The sequence below is a fragment of the Elgaria multicarinata genome, chromosome 15, assembly GCF_023053635.1.
Source record: "Elgaria multicarinata webbii isolate HBS135686 ecotype San Diego chromosome 15, rElgMul1.1.pri, whole genome shotgun sequence".
NCBI classification, from domain to species: Eukaryota; Metazoa; Chordata; class Lepidosauria; order Squamata; family Anguidae; genus Elgaria; species Elgaria multicarinata.
In genome coordinates, this window is record NC_086185.1 from 15,136,234 (window position 1) to 15,159,722 (window position 23,489).

Here is a 23,489-nt window from a genome sequence, read left to right on the forward strand (position 1 = left end):
ACATCGTTACCTTTTCAGCACCAGGTCAAGACTTTTCTCTTGTTCCAGGCATTTAACAGCATTTAAAAACATGTGCTAAGTTTTCTTTTTTAATGGATCCCAGAACAGCTGTTGTTTAAATGGGTACTGTTGTTTTATACTGTTTTTATATTTTTGATGGTTTTAAATTTTGTACACTTTTTAATGTTCACTGTTTTTAACTTTTGTAAACCGCTCAGAGAGCTTCGGCTATGGGGCGGTATATCAATTTAGTAAATAAATAAATCTCATTTTTGTTGGCAGCGGCAGACCAGCAAACACGCCGCGGAACAGGAGGAGGGGGAAGAAGAAGAGACAGGCATGTCGAACGTAATCTTGGAGAGCATCTTTCTCAAGCGCTCTCAGCAGAAGAAAAAGACGTCTCCCCTCAACTTCAAAAAGCGCCTCTTTGTGCTGATGCAGAGCAAACTCTCGTACTATGAGTACGACTTTGAGCGCGGGGTGAGTCCCAGAGGGGAGAGAGCAAGTGGAAGTGTGGGCTCCACACCAGAAGAGTGTGATGCTAGCTGGCTATAACACAGGAGTGGGCAACCTTCGGCCTCAGAGCTGCATACTGCCTTCATTTCAAAAGATTTGAGAGTGTGCCTTCTCCTTTTTCACCCTGCCTGGCTATTGGGTGGTCCTGCATGGGTCTGAGGCCTGTTTAGAGCTGGAGTGAGGAACACTGGCCCTCCTCACCTGGAGAGAGCTTCTCCGAAACTGAATTGAGCTCTCAGATGGAAAGAGGTTTCCAGTGGAGGCCGGCGGCTCCGATATCAGTGGGGTGGTAAATCTGCTCCGGGGTTCAGTCACAACCAGTCAGAAGTCTAAAGGAGCTCTCCAGGATTCTTAAGGATGACACGCTAAGCCACGGTGGTCAAACATTTGGAGCTAGACATATTTATTTATTTATTTATTTATTACATTTTTATACCGCCCAATAGCCGAAGCTCTCTGGGCGGTTCACAAAAATTAAAACCATAATAAAACAACCAACAGGTTAAAAGCACAATTACAAAATACAGTATAAAAAGCACAACCAGGATAAAACCACGCAGCGGAAATTGATATAAGATTAAAATACAGAGTTAGAACAGTAAAATTTAAATTTAAGTTAAAATTAAGTGTTAAAATACTGAGAGAATAAAAAAGTCTTCAGCTGGCGACGAAAGGAGTACAGTGTAGGCGCCAGGCGGACCTCTCTGGGGAGCTCATTCCACAACCGGGGTGCCACAGCGGAGAAAGCCCTCCTTCTAGTAGCCACCTGCCTCACTTCCTTTGGCAGGGGCTCACGGCTCATTATGTCATGTGAACCATTCCGAACCAGTTAAAACACTCTCTCTAACCATTTGCTGCAAAGGGATTAGCGGCCTAACTGTGGGTTAGCCGTCTGAACAGGCCCGTTTGTGGTGTGAGGTCACTAGCAGCTATTCATCTAATGGTGGATCAAAGCCAGGGTGTAAAGAAATGGTGGGCGGCTCGCGCCCTCCTTTGGGAGGAAAACCTCATTTTAAAACCTCGTCTTGCTGTTTTAAATTTTATACCCTTTTTAGCTGTGCATATTTATTGCTTTATATTGTTTGTATTTATCTGTACACCGCCTTGAGGTCCTTGTGATATAAGGCGGGATACAAACGGTTTAATAAATAAATAAATAAATAAATAAATAAATAAATAGATAGAGGAAAACCTCAGCTTTCTTAAACATAAGAACATAAGAAGAGCCCTGCTGGATCAGACTGAGGGTCCATCTAGTCCAGCACTTTGTTCACACAGTGGCCAAGCAGCTGTCAACCAGGGACCCACAAGCAGGACATGGTGCAACAGCACCCTCCCACCCATGTTCCCCAGCAACTAGTGTATTTCTCCCAATGCAAGTATATGGAGAAAATGAGACATCCAAAACTTGATTCAGAGGTCCGAATCTTGCTTTGGATTCTGTTCCGAAGAGAATTGGGGGAGGTCCGAATCAACCCGAAGTGAATCGGGCCTGATTTGGAAGGGGTGAATTGGGATCCGAAGTGAATCGGGGGCTCCATGCACAGTCCTAATATACAGGCTTATGGCCTCTTGCTGCTGCCGCACTCCTAACTATCCTTTGCGATGTGGCGGCAGCCATTCTGGTGGCGGCAGGGAGGGGTTCTGCCCTTGGTGGGTATGTTCCGTGGGAGGAGAATTGCCCCCACACCTGCCAAACTCATCCAGCCCTGATGTAACGCATTCCCGAATTCTCCTTGCAGCGCAAAGGAAGTAAGAAGGGCTCCGTGGATGTTGAGAAAATCACCTGCGTGGAGGTTGTGACTCCTGAGAACAACCCTCCTCTGGAACGGCAGGTCTTAGTGGTGAGACATTTCCCCATCTTCGTTCCAGACAGGATGTTCAGCTGCCGCAGGTGTACTAACCTCTCATCTCTTTCACACACAGCGGAAAGGAGAGGATTTAAACGAGACCGAGCAAATCTCCGTCATCGAGCGGTTCCCCTACCCTTTCCAGGTGAGCTCTCCTCACTCCTCCTGTCACAGACTGCTGGGTCAAATGGTCCAGGAGAAGGGGGCAGGGCTGGCCCAACGGTTTCAAATGAATAGATAGCGGATTTTGACTAAACATTTGGAATTATGTCCTGGGCCAAATCTACACCGAGCAGGATGTAATACTATGAAAGCGGTTTGAAAACGGTATATGGAATATGTCCTGGGCCCTAACAGTTGTTAATACTATAACAGTTATAAATCAGTAGTGTTGATCCTGCCCTGTTTTTACAAGCTGTCAGTAGTGGCATCACTTTCATTAGAGGTTTTTAATGAGAAGCTCTTAGAGCTGCGTTTGGCTGTCAGGTCTGAGGTACTTTCGAACCCTGTGATCTCGCTTAGCAGTTATATTTTCAAAGATCCTTGCAGGTAGTTTGCATGTAAAGACGAAAGAAATCCCCCTTCGGCATAGGGGTAAACTCTGTACACCTCCCATTAGTAGTACCCTTCTCCACTTGGTGTGCCTCCTAGGTGGTGTATGATGAAGGCCCCCTTTATATCTTCTCTCCAACGGAGGAGTTACGGAGCCGTTGGATTCACCAGCTGAAGAGTGGTGAGTCTCTGTGTGGTCTGAGCGTGTAATATTTGCGTAGGAACAGGACATGAGCTGACTAACAGCCTGGGGACATTCCACACTGCAACGTTTTCTGATCGCAGAAAAAGCACTTACTGTATATTTCCTTCACCTGTCGCTGGTTGCCATGAAAGTTGCTTTATTGAATGGCAGGATATAAATGTTTTGAACACAACAAAGAAACCAGCGATAACAACAAGGGCAATCTCTAACCGTGTGCTGCCCTTTTATGACACCGCAAATTTGCTGCCTTTGGCAACTGCTTCAGTCTGTCTCATGGTAGGGCCGGCCCTGGAAAGGGATGATCACATGTTGGTTTGTATCTATGGGACATATTAAAGATGGTTGGTGCAATTTGATGCTTGTTTACTCAGAAGTCTCAGCAAGTTTAATGGGGCTTACTCCCAAGGAAGTGTTTATATAAGCTGCTTTGTGAGCTGCCATGGAGATAATTTAGACTGCAAGGGGGAGTATAATAATAATAATAATAGTAATACTGCCATGAGCGAGAAAAAGATGATGATGATAATAATAATAATAATAATAATAATAATAATAATAATAATAGATTTCTCCTTAGTAAGGCATGAAATGTGTATAGGATTGCAGCCTTGCAGAACAATCCTATACATGTTTATTTTAAGCTTGCCACTGGTACAAGGAATGGTTTCTTATTTATATGACCTTATCAATTTTTTTATTATTATTTATTTATATAGCACCATCAATGTACATGGTGCTGTACAGAGTAAAACAATAAAATAGCAAAACCCTGCCGCATAGGCTTACATTCAAATGTTATTGCGTGTAGAGAGCCTATACGCCGATTCAACAAAGTTTACAGAGTTAAGCAGAAGAGTGTCCCTGCTTCAAATATTATTGGTGAGATTCACGCACTTTAACTGCAAAAAAGCATCTTTAATTTAATATATTACTAGGATGGTATAGTCTAATAAAGTCAGTGCTCTGATGTACATAATATGTCATCACCTCACAATGGCCATCTTTGCATGTCACTTTAAGACAGGAATCGGGGCTTATTCACTCCTACTTTGTACCTCATGTTTGCACAAATGGGTAAAGCAAAGCAAACGTGTAGAGCTTAGTATTACATCCAAACCCAGGATTATGGTATATTGCACCCTAACCAGCCAGGAGTCCTAAGCCAAACATAAACCCTAATTAAAAGCTGGTTTATGATCCTGGATTGTTTGGCTGTAATGAACCATAACCCTGAGTTCCACAATACGCCTGGTCTGTTTACCCTCTTCTACAAGCAATGCTTGTGCATGCTGTGGTTTAACAAACCAGGATTCCTGGCTTAATGTGACATGCAAACACAGCCAATGTGTTCCTTATTTTTAGAGCTCTTCAGATGGCAACTCTAATTTACTTGCAAGTAAAATCCACTGAGTTCAGTGGATCAAACTCCCAGAAGAGTATTCATAGAGCTACACTCCCCCCCTCCAACCTCGTGGTTCATGTGCCACAAAATTCTTTGCTTTCAGAGCTCAAATTTAGACAGCAGAGAAGTCATGAGTGGGCTGGTCAAGTTAGCATCATTTTAATCTGTTCAATCTGATTGTGCTGAATTGTATTGAATCGCTACTGAATAAGCTGGTCTATTGCTCCCCTTTCCAAAGATGGGAGGGGGCCGTAAATGAAATCGGTGTCCTGGGATGGGTAGGTTAGTTTTTATCGCGCCTGGCGCTGTACGAAATCACAACCCTTCGTTCCATCCTGTCGTAGTGATCTGCTACAACAGCAACCTGGTGCAGAAATATCACCCCTGCTTATGGACTGACGGACAGTACCTCTGTTGCTACCAGACCGCGAAAATGGCCATGGGCTGCCAGATCGTGGGAGGCAGGAGTCGAAGTAAGTGTCATGTCTAACCCTACTGCTCCTGTTTTGGGAGAAGATGTTTCAGGTAATCAATCAGAATCCGATTCAGAACTAGAAGACGCAGCACCAGACACCAGCCAGCCTGTACCAGTGGGGAGGAAGCTCTCACAGGCGATTCCCCAGCTGGGAGTCAGCCCTCTCCAGAGCTTATCTCCTCAAGGCCAAATCCTACACACTTGGTGGGAAGTGAGGTTTCTTCCGGAGGTGAGCGTCCCAACAAGCTAGCTGATGCTAGGGTCCGCCAGAAGCTCAAATGCATGGGGCGGAAGGAAGGCGTGAGAAAGTCAGTTTGATTATGCCAGAACCTGCCTCCGCACCAGGCGTTCTGAAGTTATGGGCGTTTGAGAAGTGGCTTCCTATTCTTCTTGAACAGACACTTGTCTTGCTTAAGTTTGCATAATTTTGGCTAAGGGGACGTTTCCAAGAGGTTAGACTCTCTTCAGGTAGAAGAGACATTTATTGCTTAATAAAAGCTTTGTGGATTGCTTAGCAAGCCTCGTCATTTGCCTCCCATCGAAAGTAAGAGCGTTCTGAGAAACACAACAGCAAGCAACCTTTACCTGTCTTCTCTTTACCTATCTTCACTCGCATCTCAACCCCCTGTTCTCCCATTTTCCGTGGGTAGCTCCTCTTCCCTAAACTCTCACCACCAGCCGCCATTCCAGCACCCTTGGTCTGATCCAGCAGGGCTCTTCCGATGTTCTTAAGGCACACTGAGAGCTTTTTTGGCTGAAGAGCGGGTTAAAAAAATATACTTTAAGTAAAGCACAGCAGTTCATACATGTCTGCCCTCTTTCCCTGTGTAGGTTTCAGAAGTGGCCGTTCTCTTAAGCCTGACAAGCCTCTACCCCCGACCCCAGAGGAGAACCAGGTAAGAACGGCAACAGTGTGAGGTCTGGGTTTTGGAGGTCTCTTGGGCACCTCAGTATTCCCCACTCCCTTAGTGAGCCCCGTCTATACGACAACAGGATCGCTCCTCATTAAATATAAACCCAAATTTTCATTGATTAGAATCTAGGTAAAGAGCGTCACACTGCAGCAGCTATTTATTTCCTGGATTTTTTTTTAATAGTGCAGTTATTAAATGTGCACGTGCACATTATGGCATTGTGGCATATACGATGCTATAGAGTGGAGCTGAACGAAGCTATAAATCTTATCTGCGGAGCTTCGCAGATTCATAGAAGAGGAAATGCGAGCGGGAAAAGGAACGAGGCAGCAGAGGAGGATGAGAGCGGGGGGCTGAACACGTCTCCTGTCTCTCGCTGCCCGTTCACCCCCCCTTTGTTTTCATTTTAAACGTTGTATCTGCACGTTCCCCATATAGGACGAAAAGCAAGTGGGGAACGGAACGAGGCAGCAGAGGAGGATGCAACACGTCTCCTGTCTCTCGCTGCCCGTTCACCCCCCCCCCCTTTGTTTTCATTTTAAATGTTGTATCTGCACGTTCCACATATAGGACGAAAAGCAAGTGGGGAACGGAACGAGGCAGCAGAGGAGGATGCAACACGTCTCCTGTCTCTCGCTGCCCGTTCACCCCCCCTTTGTTTTCATTTTAAACGTTGTATCTGCACGTTCCCCATATAGGACGAAAAGCAAGTGGGGAACGAAACGAGGCAGCAGAGGAGGATGCAACACGTCTCCTGTCTCTTGCTGCCTGTTCACCCCTCTTTGTTTTCATTTTAAACGTTGTATCTGCACGTTCCCCATATAGGACGAAAAGCAAGTGGGGAACGGAACGAGGCAGCAGAGGAGGATGCAACACGTCTCCTGTCTCTTGCTGCCCGTTCACCCCTCTTTGTTTTCATTTTAAAAGCTCCATCTTAATTCAACATCAAAACGGCGAGAAGGAACGAGGCAGCCAGAAGGCACGATAGGTGGGAAGCTGGGGTATCAGCTTTGCCCTACCCTCAAAGCTCCGCCCACATGTCAAAATACGATTTAACTCCCCCAAAGACATGTCACCATAACGTGGTGCAAACTCGGATGTGATGTAAAAGTCGTGGTAAATCGCGAATGCGAAGGTGCGCTTTATCGTGTTAAAAAACCCAGCGCTACAGCGAATGGATGCCTGCGTCATGTGTCCTGAAACTCGAATATGCACATTTAGGTCGGGGTGGGGGGGAAGAAACAAGCCGTATAGACAAGCCCTGAGTTTACGTTCTCACTGCCATGGTGACCAGCTGCTCTTCCTGTTCCTCATCCTTGCTACTGCTTGCTTGCTTGGCAGGCAGTGAGCAAGGAGGCAGTGGTACCTATTGCTTCTGCCTCTCACCCAAGCATTCCCTGGGCCAGAGTCAGAGGCAGGTGAAGAAGCAGGTTGCAATGGTGAAGAGGAGGAGGGACTCCAGGGGGCTTTGTCAGTGGGCCCCTTCTGGGGTTTGGACCCTTGGCAGGTGGCCAACCATGCCTAACCATGATGCCCTGATGTGTGGACTGATGTGGGGAGTGGTGGACGGGCATTACAAATGCCTCACAGTTTTCCTCCCCCCCTTCCTCTTGAACCTTCAAAAGATGATGAACACACCGTTGCCCCCTGAGCCGGCCCCCAGCAACCCGTCTAGGACGAGGAAGGTTGTGGCTCTTTACGACTACGCCCCAATGAACGAACACGACTTGCAGTTGCAGAAAGGCGAAGAGTACATTGTCCTGGAGCAGAGCAACGAGTCTTGGTGGAGGGCCCAAGACCTGAATGGGTAAGAGGCCCAACACGACGGATGGCAGAAAGGGCAGAGCGAAGGAAAGGGAGAGGAGCGCCTTTCCTTTTGAAGGGATTATTTCGTAATGATGCCTTCTGTTAGGAAGGCAGTTAGCAGAGGAAAAACTAAAAGGCAAAACAGAATGAGCATTTACCAGTCCCACCTGCAAGCAGAACACACCTTTTTCACAAATATTCTTGCATATACAATGCAGGAACCACGAAGAGTTTCAAAAGAGTTTGTTCAGTCCACTTCGTGTTCCATTACATCGACATGAGCAAGAGAGCAAACGCATCTTCTCCCACCAATGGAGGGGGTCAGAGAGAGGGAGGAAGGGGAGGAGCAAAAGGAAGAAACCACAGGAAACCACACTGAGATCTAAGGATAGCTGTGGTCAAAATTTCCATGAATTAACTGAGTGCCGCACAATAACCCTGTTCAGATGACACGCTAAGCCGCGGTGGTTAAGCATGTTGAGCTAAACGTGATGGTGTGAACCATTCCTAACCACAGTGTCTACATAACTATGGTTTAAACACACTCACTAACCATGTGCTGCAAAAGGGTTAGCAGTCTAGCCATGGCTTAGCGTGTTGTCTGAACTGGCCCTGAGTGTCCCTGTTTCCCATTTCTTCGTCTGCTGATGGCCCTCAGCTGCTACCAGATAACACTTGTAGGAGGGGGGACTCAAATGTCAGCTGGCCCCTTGCACGAGCTGGTGGAGTGGTCCTCATTTTTCCCTTTGCTGCAGCTTCCATAGACCCTAAAGTTAAACTTATTTAATAGTCATATCCTCTGCCTAATAGTGGACTATTATTCTGTGAGAGAGGGGTTAGGAACCTGCTGTAACAGCCCATTCTTCCCCCTTAACCGGACTATTATTTATTTATTTATTTATTTATTTAGCACATGGTGCTGTACAGACTAAAACAATAAAATTGCAAAACCCTGCCGCAGAGGCTTACATTCTAACAGAATCTTAATAAAACAATAAGAAGGGGAAGAGAATGCACCAACCAGGCAAAGGGGTAGAGTAAAACAAACAGTATAAAAGTAAGATCAAAATCAAGTACTGAAAGCTTTAGAAAAAAGAAAAGCTTTTAGCTGAGCTTTAAAAACAGTGATTGAACTTGTAATTCGCAAATGTTCTGCTGCTGTGAGTTAAAGGGCATAAAATCTCATCCTTCCTTATACTGGGGCGCAGGGACTTCTGTCGTTCGGGCCCTGCCTGTCCGTTCTGACCGATGGCGGCTCTCAGAGTCTCAGGCAGAGTTTTTTTCCATCTCCTCCTACCCGAATCTTTTAACGTCCGATGGCGGGGATTGAATCTGGGACCGTCCGCATGCGAAGGATGTTGTCTGCCACTGAGCTGAGGTCTCTTCCTCTTGCGTCCCTGTCAATTTCACAGGGAAGCCCTTTTGACATTGTTGGTTTTGTCTCCTTTTTCTTCCACCCGACAGGAAACAAGGTTACATTCCCAGCAACTACGTCACCGAAACGAGAGATTCTCTGGAGATATTTGAGTGAGTTTCCTCAGGACGGTGGGCCAGGAGGCAGAGATTAAATGTATTTTGAGGGAAACGTGGGATTATCAAGCCTTGTGTATTCACCATGAGGCATAAAGTGTGTGTGTGTGTGTATGTATGTGCGTGAATGAGTGAGTGACACTTTTGTAGAGAATCAGGCTCCATCACACCTATTTTTTTTTCCTTCTGATTTGTCTCCGCGTTTTTTACCTCTGTTTCATAAGTGCTGCAAAGGCTCCATCACACACGGTCCCTTTCACGTAGGTTTTTGCTAGTTTGCTCTTCCATTCCATTCCACCCCGCCCCTTCTCCTTCCTCCTCCAGTTCATTGGTTGTCGTACTCTGATGGGTGTGGGCTCTTTCCCCACCCCCCTCACTCTGGCTTTATTATCTAGAGATTACTTAAGGTTTCATCTTGGCTCCGTTTCTGCGGGCAATGAGTGCGGGGGGTGGTTGGAGCACTAAAAAGTCCATTCAACCGAATAATAAGTCCCTATGACGACCGTGCTGGAGGACGAGAACAGCCCACCCTCCCCTTTTGTCAGCAAGACTCCATTAGCACACGGCCCCAACAATGGAAAAAGCGAGAGGGGAAAATAATCCAGACTTTCCCCGCACCAAAATAAAACGCAACAAGGGTGGTGAAGGGGCGAGATGAATGCAGGACGGGGACGACGTCATGTGAGTACCGCGCTGCAAAACCACATACCAGGCATGGCGAGTGTGCAATAAATCGCTGGTGTGATGGAGATCTCAGTGGACTGTCCCTTCTGCTAAATCTTCTCTGCTGCAGATGCCTCCTTCCCAAGCAATTTTTAATCACATTTCCCTTCCAGTTAGGCTCTGGGAACAGAAACTTGGCTAGGGGAAAGGTGGCCACGGGGGACATCCGTTCTCAGCGGGGAGGAGTAGAATCAGTCCGTGCAGGGAGTAGTTAAACATCTAACCACCCCGCTTGCCAACTCTTCTCTTACTCTTCCCCCATATTTGCATTACTTTGGCAAATGTAAGTTTTGGAATGTATACTAACCAGGATAAAGGGCAGCTCCGCTAGTGTGGTGTAGTGGTTAGAGTGTCGGACTGGGACTCAGGAGATCTGGGTTCTGGTCCCCACTCAGCCATGGAAGCTCCCTGGGTGACTTTGAGCCAATCACTGACACTCAGCCTAACCTACCTCACAGGGTTGTTGTGAGGATAAAATAGAGAGGTGGAGGACCATGCAAAAACGCCTTGGTTTCCTTACAAGAGAAGGGGGGGGAAACTGGGATATGAATGTAATAAATAAATAATAACTGACTGGAGAACATTTAGGCTTTGTTTTAACTTTGCATCGCCAAAATACGTTCCCTAGAGTGGTGACTCTTTCCTACCCGGCAACAAGAGAGAGGGCCTTTTCTGTGGTGGCCCCCCCAATTGTGGAACAATCTCCCTGACGAGGCCCCCCTGGCACCAGGTCAAGACTTTTCTCTTCTTGCAGGCATTTAGCAATATGTGATTAGCCTGGGTTTGTTTTTGTATGTTTTTGTGGTTTTAAATTGTATGTTTTTGTGATTTTAAATTTTTGTATATTGTTTTTAAGTGTTTTTATCCTATGTAAACCGCCCAGAGAGCCTTGGCTATGGGGCGATATACAAATGATAATAATAATAATAATAATAATAATAATAATAATAATAATAATTAGTAATAATAATAATAAAATACCCAAGGCCTTCTTGCTAAGCATCATGTTGTATTTCAGGTGGTATTTGAAAAACATAACCAGAAGGCAAGCAGAACAGATGCTGAAGAAAGAGGTGAGTGTACAAGTGATCATTCCTTCCTTCCATTATGAGTTAATTCCTTCCAACTTATGATTTTTTGAAACAGCGCCTTTCTAAAAATCCTCCCAACTTCACTGATGGTCGAAGTTCCCTCAAGAACTAGAGTTGGCCTATGGAAGGCAGCCTCTGACAGCTGCTCCAAAATGGAATTCGGGTTTCAGGCTGAAAGAGGTTCTGCACCACTGTCCTACAGAAACAAAGACACGATGGGAATTGATCCATCCGGAGTCATCCCTAGGCATTCTGCACTTCTTCCTGGCTCCAGGGCTTCTGTTATATTAGAAACTCTTGCCTTCTTCCTCACCACCTAAAGCACGTGTCCGTGTTGCTTTCTATTCTCACATTTCAGGGCAAAGATGGTGGCTTCATTCTCCGAGATTCCACCAGCAAGACCGGAAAATATACGGTCTCTGTGTTCGCCAAGTCATCCGGGTAAGTGTGGTCCGCCGATGCAGAAATGGATGCGACGTTGCGCTAGTCCTCAGTAAAAGCCCCACCTGCAGAGCAAGCTGAGAGGATTTACGGGCCCCAGAACATAACTGCCCCCTCCCACGGCTGAAAAGTGAACAACGTTATTCATCTGATCCAGCCTGACCAGGTGCCACCTGCATATTTTGTGTCCTCGTCAGTTTATTATTAGGGCTGTGCACTGCTTCGGTTCTGGATATGAATCCCAGGCCAAAGCGGGGCATTTCGGGGTGAATCTGTCCGAATCCAAATCGACTCCTGATCGGTCCCAAGAAGGTCGGATCGAACCAAAGCGCTTCGGATTGCTTCGGACTGATCCGGATGATGGCAAGCTGCTGACCCCATCTGCCAAGCCGCGTGAGCGGCCGGGACTTACCAGAACCGTCCGCTGGCACCTGGCAGCTGCCTGACCTCTGTGTGAGCCACCATTTTTACAGAAGACGGAGGCTCTGTATTTTCACAGATCTAATATTGTGCACCACAGTGGCTGTAAAGGGCCATTTCTGGAAATGGCCTCCAGAACCTCCACTGCAGGAGGAATAGTTGAAAGAGGTGGCTATGTTTCATCTGGAGAAAATAAGATTTAAGGGGAGGCATGGTAGTTCTCTCAAAATATCTGAAGGGCTGTCATGGAGAAGGTGATGCGGATTTGTTCTCTATGACTCCAGCGTTCAGGATTAGAATCAATGGGTGGAAACCACATGCAAGCAGATTTTAGCTAAACAGCAGGAGAAACGTCCTAGTGGGAAGAGCTGTTTGAGAGTGGAACAAGACAGCTCTCTTTCACTGGAGGTATTTAAGCAGAACATAAGAAGAGAAATGCTGGATCAGACCAAGGGTCCATCTAGTCCAGCACTCTGTTCACACAGTGGCCAACCAGCCATCGTCCAGGGATGAACAAGCAGGACATGGTGCAACAGCACCCTCCTGCCCATGTTCCCCAGCAACTGGTGCACGCAGGCTTACTGCCTCAAATACTGGAGATAGCACACAACCATCAGGGCTAGTAGCCACTGATAGCCTTCGCCTCCAGGAATTTATCCAACCACCTTTTAAAGCCATCCAGATTGGTGGCCATCACTACATCTTGTGGTAGTGAGTTCCCTATGCGCTGCCAAGGATGCTGCAGTTGCTAGATTCCTACATTGAGCAAGGGGGCTGGACTAGCTCACCTCTGAGGTCCCTTCCAACTCTAGCATTCTATGCTGGATCTTCCTTCTGCCTCCCGCTGTCCAATGGAGTACCAGCGCCTTATGAAAATATCCCCTTCCCTCCTGCCCAACCCCGTCCCTTAGAGCTTCTCTACATGACTGATTTATTGCACGCTTGTGATTGAACACTCATGGGCATTTGTGGGTCGTTTATATGCCATTGTCAACCTCCAGGAGTCTCCTGTGTTTCCCCCCAGTAATCTCGCTTTTAAAAAATAGGAGATAACACAGTATTTAAAACAATCGCTGAATGTCCCCAGTGTGTAATGTCAGCATAGTGCTAAAATTCTGCCACTAGATGGCACGGTTTCATTGAACATAATAGCATTACCAAGAGGGGAAGTTTTCAATTCAAAATCCCCTAGTCGCTGTCTAAAGAAGCCCATCCTAAAGGAGCGGAAAGACTCCAGAAGAAGAAACCCTGGTAAGGATGCAGTGTTTTTTCCTTAATGTAGAGACAACCCTAGTATCACCGATGCACGATTGCTTTCACAGGGAACCCCACGGGACAGTTCGCCATTACGTTGTGTGTTCCACGCCCCAGAACCAGTATTTCTTGGCAGAGAAACACCTCTTCAGCACCATCCCAGAGCTCATCAACTATCATCAGCACAACTCAGCGGGTGAGGAGTAGCCTTTATGATTGTGAAAATAAGCTTAGAAGTATGTGAGTAGGGCTTGCTCTGGATTTGACCTTTTACCCTGCCCCCACCCCCGCAGGCAAAGTGCCCTCCGTTGGGCTGAGCTGCCCCATAACCAGAGCTGTGTTTTGCCACAGGTCCATGGCTTTCCTGATGGCAGTGTGCCCACCATTTTAATTTCCCACAATGCCTTGGGGCGATGCTACGTTGGGCCTTCCAGGGCATTGTGGGAAACTGAAGATGGTGGGCGTCTTCCCAGACCCAGCCTTCGCTGCCGGGTAAGCCTAAGAGGAAAGGCTGGACAGGAGGAAACCTAGGGAGCTGCCTAATACTGAGTCAGACCATGGGACCATCTAGCTTGGTATTGTCAGCACTGACTGGCAGCAACGGCTCTCCATTGTTTCAGGCAGAAATTTTTCCAGCCTTACCTGGAGATGCCAGGGGTCAAACTGGAGACCATCCCCATGCAAAGCATGCGCTCTACCTCTGAGCCACGGCCCCACAGACTGCTGGTAGGCATCAGCTGTCAGCCCAGCCAGGACACCTGGAGCCCAGCAGCTACCTAAGCATACTGGCTGCTGATGCTGGCATTTAAGCAGTGTCTCTTGAAGTCCTAGGATAGCCAAATACGATTTCCAGCGTTTGGGAACGGGGCTTTGATAAACCCGACATAGCTCCCACGAGCAGCTGAACCACAAGGAATGAAACGAAATATAAACCACTGCAGCACGAACTTGGCAAAATAATTTATTTATTTCTTCATTTATTTATTGCATTTCTATACCACTCAATAGCCGAAGCTCTCTGGGCGGTTCACAGAAATTAAGACCATTCAAAGTATAAAACCACAGTATAAAACCACAGTATAAAATACAATATAAAAGCACAACCAAGATAAAATCAGCAGCAATGCAAAAAATACAAATTTAAAAGAGCAAAGTTAAAATTAATTTATAGACTGTTAAAATACTGGGAGAATAAAAAGGTCTTCACCTGGCGTCTAAAAGAATATAGTGTAGGTGCCAGGCGAACCTCCTTAGGGAGCTCGTTCCACAGCTGGGGTGCCACAGCAGAGAAGGCCCTCCTCCTGGTAGCCACCTGCCTCACTTCCTTGGGCAGGGGCTCACGGTGCCCCTTTGCTCAGCGTGCACCATCATTTGCAGAGTTTGCAGTGGGCATCTTGGAGCTTGGGTAGTTTTCGCGCAGGGCACGCACAGCGCCACAGCTATGAACAGGGTTTACATGCATTGCATCAAAGACCAAGGCGTTATTACAAATGCAACTCCCAATAATGTAATTCTTTTGATGCACTCCAGGGCTTATATCCAGATTGAAGTACCCCGTGTCATCGCATCAAAAAACGGCTCCGTCCACAGCAGGACTTGGATACGGTAGTTGCTGAATGTCCTTCAATTTGAGATCTGAGAAGCCCCCCCCCCCCATACCGATTTCCCACAATGCCCCAGAGTGACGTTATGTTGGCTGCTCCAGGGCATTGTGGGAAATGGTGGATGGCTTGCCCTCTGTTACTTTCCTTTTAAATGACCCCCTTTCGTCGCTCCCTCCGATGGCTCACATCCATCCTTGGTTCTAGGAGCCTGGGAAATTGATCCAAAGGACCTGACATTCCTGAAGGAGCTGGGGACAGGGCAGTTTGGCGTAGTGAAGCACGGGAAGTGGAAAGGCCAGCACGACGTGGCCGTGAAAATGATCAAGGAAGGCTGCATGTCGGAAGATGCATTTATCGACGAAGCCAAAGTCATGATGTGAGTGGCAGTGAATGTCCCCCCCCCCTCTCTCTCTCTCTCTCTGTTTCTCTTTTTTCCACATTCAGATTTTCCAACTCTCATGCTATTTCCGTCCCGTGTCAGAAGACATTCGCAAATTTTGGCACACTGTTCTCAAAAATGATCTGAAGCTAAATTTTCGCCCATTTGCGCTGGGCACAATTCACTAGGCACAATTCTTCCCAGGATGGAGGTCCATGTTGTATAGCCGTTAATGATGCGGACAGGAACCTGTCCAGAATTTTTTTTAAAAAAGAGGGGGCAACCCTCATTCAGCACCACAAACATGGCTGAATACACAGGGATTCAAACCCAGATTTTAAAGAGAAAAGTACTTGAAGCCCTCTGGCTGGCTGGCTGAATCTGTCAGTTCTGGTTTCTTCCTTATCAAGGGTTTGATTGGTTGGGACCCATGGAGCTTCAGCCCTGGATCTATTTCCCGGTCTCTGGGGCCCTGATCTGTGACTTTCCCTCCCAGCACCTTACACACATGGAGAAAAAATTCAAGTATGCAAGAAAACTGGAGAGTCCAAATGCTTCTAAGCTCATTGGGACAGTTTGCATGATCAAACAGCCTACCGTGGCTTAAGCCACAGTGGCCTGTGGCATGGGTAAGTGGCCATTTTGAATACGGAAGCCACAACCACAGCTTGTCATGTCATCTGAACCTGGTTTGTTTTAGGGTTGTGCGAAGGCTGTTTAACCATTGTACAACCCACCCCTGCCAGGTTTGGACCACATGACAAGCCATATTCAAAAGCATGCCAGCACCCACCGCAACCCACCGTGGGTTATTTAAGCCGTGGTGAGCCCGGGTAATCATCTGAACCTGGTCATTCTGTTTCTCACTCTGCTTGTCAGGAACCTCTCCCATGGGAAGCTCGTGCAGCTGTTTGGAGTCTGCACCAAAGAGAGACCTATTATGATAGTCACGGAGTACCTGTCCAAAGGTTGTCTCTTGAACTACCTGCGGGACAGTCGGCGGTCTGTCCAAGCCAGTGAGCTTCTAGAGATGTGCAAGGATGTCTGTGAAGCTATGGAATACCTCGAATCCAAGCAGTTCCTGCACAGAGACCTGGTAGGTGATTGCTTTTTGCCTGTGTCTTGGCTCTCGCTGGCGCAGGGCGGCCGGTGTCTTTTGCTGCTCTGCTGCATTTCAAAAAAGCAGGGTGAACACACCCAAATCAGGGTTTCTAGGGTCAATGGCACGCTGCCAAGCAAGCTTCAACCCAGCCTGCCCTTTGTAGAAATTACTGATTGTTCACATATGTCAGACTAGGCAGATTTTCTTATGGTTTGAAGCAGGGTGCAGAATTTCAAATCTGCCCCTCCTGGGTCCCAATCCGGCCCTTCGGGGTTTCCCAGGAAGACATGCCCCTTCCCCTAGCTCCGCCCTCTTTCCTCTGCCCCACTGATCATTTGGTGATTTCCCATCGTTTTGTGCAGTTCCCCCCCCTTCAAAAATGTTGAAATGCCTCTTCTAAGGCTTAGTTACTCGCTTAAAGCTGTTGTAACCTGTTCTTTTGACTCCGCCCCTTCTGCCTCTGGCCACACCCACCATTGGAATGCAGCCCCCGAGAGCTACTCCCAGATGGAATTCGGCCCTTGGGCTGAGAGTGGTTCAACACCTCTGGTCTAGGGCCACGTGGCTGCCCAACTAAGTATCCGTTTTCCCTCTTTGTGGAAGAGCAGCCACGCATCAAGGCAGGGACGTGGGATGTTATTAATAAATTTGATCCATTCTGGAAGACAGAAAGCTGGAAGAAATATGAGCCATATATCTATTTTGAGAATGTATATATCACTCTTCCAAATATATATATATATATATATATATATATATATATATATATATATATATATGTTCAGGGTGGCTTACAAATCAAACAATACGAGTCAGTCCATTACATTTTAAAAGGACTGATAAAAAAAAAGCAGCATGTGTTGAAAGACCTGAGGAAATGAAAAGGTCCTTTACCTGGTAACCAAATGACATCAGAGTGGGCAGAAGGCAAGCCTCTCTTGGGAAGAGCATTCCACAGGTAGGGAGCCACCACTGAGAAGGCCCTGCTCCCTGTCACCACTGCATCCATTAATTCCAGTATTGCCTTTGCTGCTGCTGTGGTGCCGTGGGTGACAATGGAGGGGTTGGGGTAGGTGGTGTCCCATCAGGAGGCATTCAAGCCCTCAGTGACCAGGGATCTAGGGTGTTGGCTGAGGTGGTGGCCTCTGGGGCTTTCACTTCCCATGGCACCTGCCTGAGCTGGGATGCACAGTGAGATCCTGCCCCCTTTCATATTCGCAAGGAGGCCAGGTCTATTGCACGGGCAGATCCCGCCGGCCAGAAGGCAGAGTGAAGCTGTCCTTCTAGGCTGCCATTCCGTTCCTCTGAGACCTCCTTCTCTTACCCCTCTGCCACAGGCCGCTCGCAACTGTTTGGTCAGTGAACAAGGTGCTATCAAAGTCTCCGATTTTGGTCTCTCCAGGTCAGTTTGCGTGCTTAAGGGTGTGGAGGGAACTGGATTGCTCAGTTTTTCTCTCTCTATCTCTTGTTTATTTTTGTATCATTTCGCTGGTCTTCATTCCCTCTTTCGGACCACGATTCTTCCTTCTCTCACCTACTGCTTCCTTTGCAACCCTCTCTCATCATTTCACCCCCTTTCCTGCTCTTTTAGGCCACCTCTTTTCACCACGATCTATTCTAGGGCTGTGCCCTGGCAGGGGCAGGCACACCCACTGCAGAAGCCCTGAGTACAACTTCAAAATGCAAGTTCTTTTACCCTAGCTGCATTTAGGCTTTTCCAGCTTCTGCTTCCTCATGTTCTTGTCCTTTCTTTCTCTCTCTAGCTGGCTTTCTCTCTTTTTTATACCCTCTTCCCCCAAAACAGAAAGCACTGTTTGAACCTTGAAGAAATGAAACTACTCCTCTCAGGAATACCCCTTCCCAACAGAATAACCCCAGAGCCTCTAAGGCCTGGCTTTTTTACTTTGCCTCTTTAGGCCTCAAACCTTCACCACCACCACCCAAACAGGGCATGTTGGAGGCATAATAGAGGCAGCCTTGTATCCACTGGATCCGAAGCCTCTTGGTTTTCCCAAGAGGATGCAGGATTGGCTCCATCAATTTACACCCCACCCTATTGGTTTCATCGTTTTATGATACCCCAAAGACTAACACATTTATTATGGCATAAGCTTTCCTGGGTCACTCAGAACCCGCTTTGTTAGACCCATGAAGAAATGACTTTGCTGTGATAAATTATGCTTAGTCTTTTAGCTGCCATAAGATGCTGAACATCAAGGTAAACAAACACAACCAAAATCTGTCTACAGGTACGTCTTGGACGACGACTACATTAGCTCCATGGGATCCAAATTTCCGGTCCGGTGGTCTCCTCCAGAGGTTCTTCTGTACAGCAAGTTCAGCAGCAAGTCGGACATCTGGGCTTTCGGTGAGCTGAAAGCGTGCGGAGCCGATGTGCAACCCCGAGTGGCCAGAGAGGGTGTCCCTTCCATGCCAGTAGGCTGTGAGCACCCTATACAGAACAGGAGGAGCGCGAGGCGATCTTGGCTTCGCACTCCTCCCGCTCTCCTCCCAATCAGCATGAGGCGACCATGGAACGCCAAGACACCATTGCCCTAACCACTCTCCCGACACTATGTTCAAGAGCATCCCAGGAAGAGTGTAAGAGTCTCCCACAGCTTACAACGCAGGTAGAACTCGGAGGCAACCCAGAAGAAGGGGTTGAATCCTGTTACGGTACCAATCACTTGCGAGTCCCATGACGGTGTTTTCTTGACCAACAGGTGTCCTCATGTGGGAGGTTTATACCGTGGGGAAGATGCCCTATGAGAGGTTTAGCAACAGTGAGACGACCGATCATGTGACCAAAGGGCTGCGTCTCTATCGCCCCCACCTGGCCTCTGAGAGAGTCTACGCCATCATGTACAGCTGCTGGCATGAGGTAAGGCTTTCCCTAAACAGCCCTCAACTTCTGTCCCCACCTTGCGCAGGTGCCCATGGAAATCCAGGGCAGATTTCAGTCAGGATTCCAATGGAGACACCCAAGGTGCCACCAGCCTCCAGAAGCATCCGGTGAGAGGGCGCATCTCAAGATACTGGAAAATATAACTTTATTTTCCGTGAAGCCCTATCTTGAAAATAAAATTTCTAGTGTCTTGAGACATGTTCTCTCTCCGTTCATCTGTGATGGATGCTTTTCCAGTTTGTTTGTACCCATTATCTACTTTACAATGGACAGTCCTCCTTTTGAATGACTGTCAGAGGATACTCCTGTATTTCAGAGGTCTCCAACATGATGCCTGCGGGCACTTGAAGATATATTATTATTATTATTATTATTATTATTATTATTATTATTATTATTATTATTTTAAAATGCACATACATGGATTTGTATGAAATGCATACGACTTCCTAGCAATTCTACTGCAACAAAAGCAGACCAAATATCCAAACAAATATCCATTTGAAGGTGATGTCTATATGCCACTCTTTCAAATATTGAAACCATTGTAAGGTCCTCAATCCGATGCTTTACAGGAGATGAGTGTTTATCCTTCCAATGTTGTAATGCAAGTCTTTTAGCTGTCAAAAGGGTGCAGAGAATCCATTTACGCTGACTGTTTGTTAATTTCCATGAAGCAGGGAAATAATTTAAAAGAACACGTACATTAGTGAATACTAAAGGCTGCTCCAGTACAAAATTTATCCATATGATAAGTTGTTATCCGAAAAGAAACAACTACTGGACATTGCCAAAGCATCTGTTTAGAAGAATAGCTGTATTGCGCTGCCAGCAATTAGCCAAATTAGACGCAACAGCTAGGAGCCAAAGTGGCTATCCACTGATTAGGCATTTCGTGGTGGTTCCCACAGCACGGGTTTCAAATTCCCAAATGTGCTCACAGGTTCAAAAGGTTTGGGACCCCTGTTCTGTTTCAAGAACTGTCCAATCCAGGACCAGTTTAAATTATTAATTAATTAATTAATTACATTTCTATACCGCCCAATAGCCGAAGCTCTCTGGGCGGTTCACAAAATTTTAAAACCATGAAGAGCATGGTAAAACAACCAACAATCAAAAAAACACAATACAATTTGAAAAGCACAACCAGGATAAAACCACACAGCAGAAATTGATGTAGGTTAAAATAAGGAATTTAAACAGCAAAGTTTAAATTTAAGTTAAATTAGGTGTTGAAATACTGAGAAAATGAAAAGGTCTTCAGCTGGCGACGGAAGGAGTACAGTGTAGGCGCCAGGCGAACCTCTCTGGGGAGCTCGTTCTACAGCCGGGGTGCCACAACAGAGAAGGCCCTCCTCCTGGTAGCCACCTGCCTCACTTCCTTTGGCAGGGGCTCATGGAGAAGGATCCTTGTGGATGAACTTAAGGTCCGGGCAGGTACATATGGGAGGAGGCGTTCCTTCAAATAACCTGGCTCCAACCATTTATGGCTTTGAATGTTAGTACCAGACTTTGAAGATACAAGAATGATAAGAAAGGGCAGCCCAGGGCCCTTGAAATTGGCCCAGTGATTTGCTCAGGCAAACGTCACAGGGCTCCTAGTCGCAGGTTTTGTTTTGGCCCAGTCCATAAAAACCTCATCCATTCTTTCTCCCTTTTCTTTGGCCCACTCCATTGACCGATGCCTTATCTTTAAATATTTTACAAAAGGCTTCTTTTTTTAAACACCCCACCCCCATCTGCCACAACATGAATCCATGTCAGCTTTTCCTTCTCTTCTGTTGTTTTCCTCCAGAAAGCAGACGAGCGTCCCACCTTCCAAACCCTCCTCAGACAGATCACGGATTTAGCAAACGAAGACTCCTGAACTACATCAGTAGCCGATTGCTCGGTTGACAGCCTTTTGTCTCTGGCATGTTTCTATGTTTGCCAAAAAAATTCTGAACGGACATCGGATGCATGAATCTGCAAGGAGCACACCATGGCCAAAGTAACAGGATCCATCCCCCACCCCCAAATTACCAGATTCCCTTTTTCCTGCCTCCCTTTAAAAACTGGCTTGCATTGGAAGTCACCAAAGAGCCATCCTATGACGGCAAACACTGGCTTCATATCTTCCTCCTCAACTGAGTAAAACCTTTTCACCGCAGTGTCAAAATGCACGGACCTCTCCCTATAACTCGAAACGGCATGACGGGATTTAAACAACTTTTCATGGATGTAACAATGTACAATGAATGGAATAACAATGACGAGAAATGATACGAAAATGAAAGATATCTCATAAAAAGGAAATATAGTTGATGGCTTCACCGTTTTCCTGGCCCACCATCTATGGGTGTAGAACCTTTCTGCCCTACTTCTTATTTCTCACGTTCCCTGTGCTTCCTCCTGCCCAAAGGACAGATTTGTTTTTCATTTTATTGTATTGGTGGAATTTTTGCAATTACACTCGTGGACCCATGCATCTCTGCCCCCGCCCTGAATAAATTAGATTCAGTGTGTTGAAAAATAACCGCCACCCCCAGGAAACAGGAGGGGTGAAACTTAACACAGGAATGTAGGTCAAGAGCTGAAAATTGACATAGGTGGGGGAAACCGTGATGTTTTTTCAAAGGTGTTTGTCTCTGGATTGTATTTTCACGTCATGGCCCATTCTGACTGGTTGCTTATGCTTTTTATGATGTCATCAAGATGGCCGAAGCCATGCGACCATAAGAAGAGCCCTGCTGGATCAGACCAAGGCTCCATCTAGTCCAGCACTCTGTTCACACAGTGGTCAAACAGCTGTTGACCGGGGACCCACAAGCAGGACATAGTGCAACAGAACCCTCCCACCCATGTTCCCCAGCAACTGGTGTATACAGGCTTACTGCCTCTGTACTGGAGGTAGCACAGAGCCATCATGACTAGTAGCAATTGATAGCCACCTTCTCATTGTGACTGATCTTTTTCGAACTTTTCTTATTTAACCTGTAACATGTGAACCAAGCGTCCGATAATTTTTTTTTTAAAAAAACTGCATTGGAAAGCTAATGACTTCTCTTACAAATAACTAGTTGTAATAATGACCTTTTCTGTTACCATTTTCGTGGTATAATGGCTCACTGACAACTCCTTGATTGAGGCCAAGTCCCTTTGCTCTTCCTGGTGTTTGAGTAACTTTGTTGACTGTTTCCTCTGTTGTCTGGTTTACAGGAATTTGCCCAAAGAAGTACCTAGATCCCAACTGTACTGAAAATCAGCCTTGTACGAAATGCTCTTGTATGTCTGGGTGCTCAGTGGGCGGCCTGGCCATCTGGGCGTAATAGTATGGAAGATAGCATGCACAATTCAGTATCACAGGCAAAGCACCATGGGACCATTACATGGATGCATGTCAACTGAAGCATCCATTCACTTTTGTGTGGTGCTCTAATTGAGCCCAGCAGATTTTCTGCCACGCTGAGACAGAATGCCCGAAATACTGAAAGACTTTCATTTTTACATCTGGGGTCATTGAAGTAGTCCTCAAAAAGCTCCATCATCCTTGAACAGGATTGCTGACCAAGGACTTTCTGCAGTGAAGCTGTGCATTTGTCACGGCAGAAGTTGGTTATGCTGTCATCTGACCATGGATACATGCCTTTCAACCATGTACAAAACAAGAGAGGAACCCTAACTGTGTATAAGCGAAACCCATGGGACCTTTGAAAAGTGATACATGCTACAGACAAAGCTGTGCAAGTTATAACTGTATTAGCCAAAGAGCCAGATCATATCTTACATGTAATGTGCCATTGCTAATCTGTGTTAACACATTAAACATAATACAGATTGTTATAATTGAAATCCATACAGACATATTTGTCATTTGAGACCAAGCCAATGCACAGAATAAGAAGACGCCCACTCTGGATTGTGATAAACGTTTCAGTACTTCTTCAGCCAACTCTGCAGTCTGCATATGGACCTTTTTATTCTCTCAATATTTTAACACTTAATTTTAACTTAAATTTAAATCTTACTGTTTTAACTCTGTATTTTAATCTTATATCAATTTTGCTGTGTGGTTTTATCCTGGTTGTGCTTTTTATACTGTATTTTGTAATTGTGCTTTTAACCTGTTGGTTGTTTTATTGTGGTTTTAATTTTTGTGAACCGCCCAGAGAGCTTCGGCTATTGGGCGGTATAAAAACGTAATAAATAAATAAATAAAACTGTGAACCTTTAATCTTTATCAGGAGCTTAATGACAAATATGTCTGTATGGATTTCAATTATAACAATCTGTATTATGTTTAATGTATTAGCACACATTAGCAATGGCATGTTATATGTA

General features: G+C 46.2%; 1 protein-coding gene across 3 annotated transcripts; it reads left to right on the forward strand.

Moving 5' to 3' along the window:
• Window positions 1-339: 339 nt before the first annotated feature.
• Window positions 340-21,596, forward strand: BTK (Bruton tyrosine kinase). Of its 3 annotated transcripts, none has more exons than XM_063142004.1 (18): window positions 340-480; window positions 2,259-2,360; window positions 2,443-2,511; window positions 3,018-3,099; window positions 4,870-4,998; window positions 5,832-5,896; window positions 7,540-7,721; window positions 9,185-9,247; window positions 10,992-11,046; window positions 11,423-11,505; window positions 13,248-13,375; window positions 14,710-14,787; window positions 14,988-15,159; window positions 16,042-16,258; window positions 17,602-17,666; window positions 18,514-18,632; window positions 18,988-19,145; window positions 20,965-21,596. In XM_063142004.1, the coding sequence occupies exons 1-18, from the start codon at window positions 340-342 to the stop codon at window positions 21,034-21,036; spliced, it is 1,980 nt and encodes a 659-aa protein (XP_062998074.1). In that variant the 3' UTR covers window positions 21,037-21,596. The 3 variants fall into 3 exon arrangements, with proteins under 3 accessions (XP_062998074.1, XP_062998075.1, XP_062998076.1); XM_063142005.1 differs by having other exon boundaries at window positions 14,710-14,784; XM_063142006.1 differs by lacking the exon at window positions 14,710-14,787.
• The last annotated feature ends 1,893 nt before the right edge of the window (window positions 21,597-23,489 follow it).

What these genes read in the sequence shown, in the direction of transcription:
- BTK (XM_063142004.1), top strand. Translation starts at nt 340, where the DNA reads ATGTCGAACGTAATCTTGGAGAGCATCTTTCTCAAGCGCTCTCAGCAG. An exon ending in AACAGATGCTGAAGAAAGAG is followed by an intron (nt 11,047 to 11,422) that starts GTGAGTGTACAA and finishes CTCACATTTCAG; the next exon opens with GGCAAAGATGGTGGCTTCAT. An exon ending in AGTTCCTGCACAGAGACCTG is followed by an intron (nt 16,259 to 17,601) that starts GTAGGTGATTGC and finishes CCTCTGCCACAG; the next exon opens with GCCGCTCGCAACTGTTTGGT.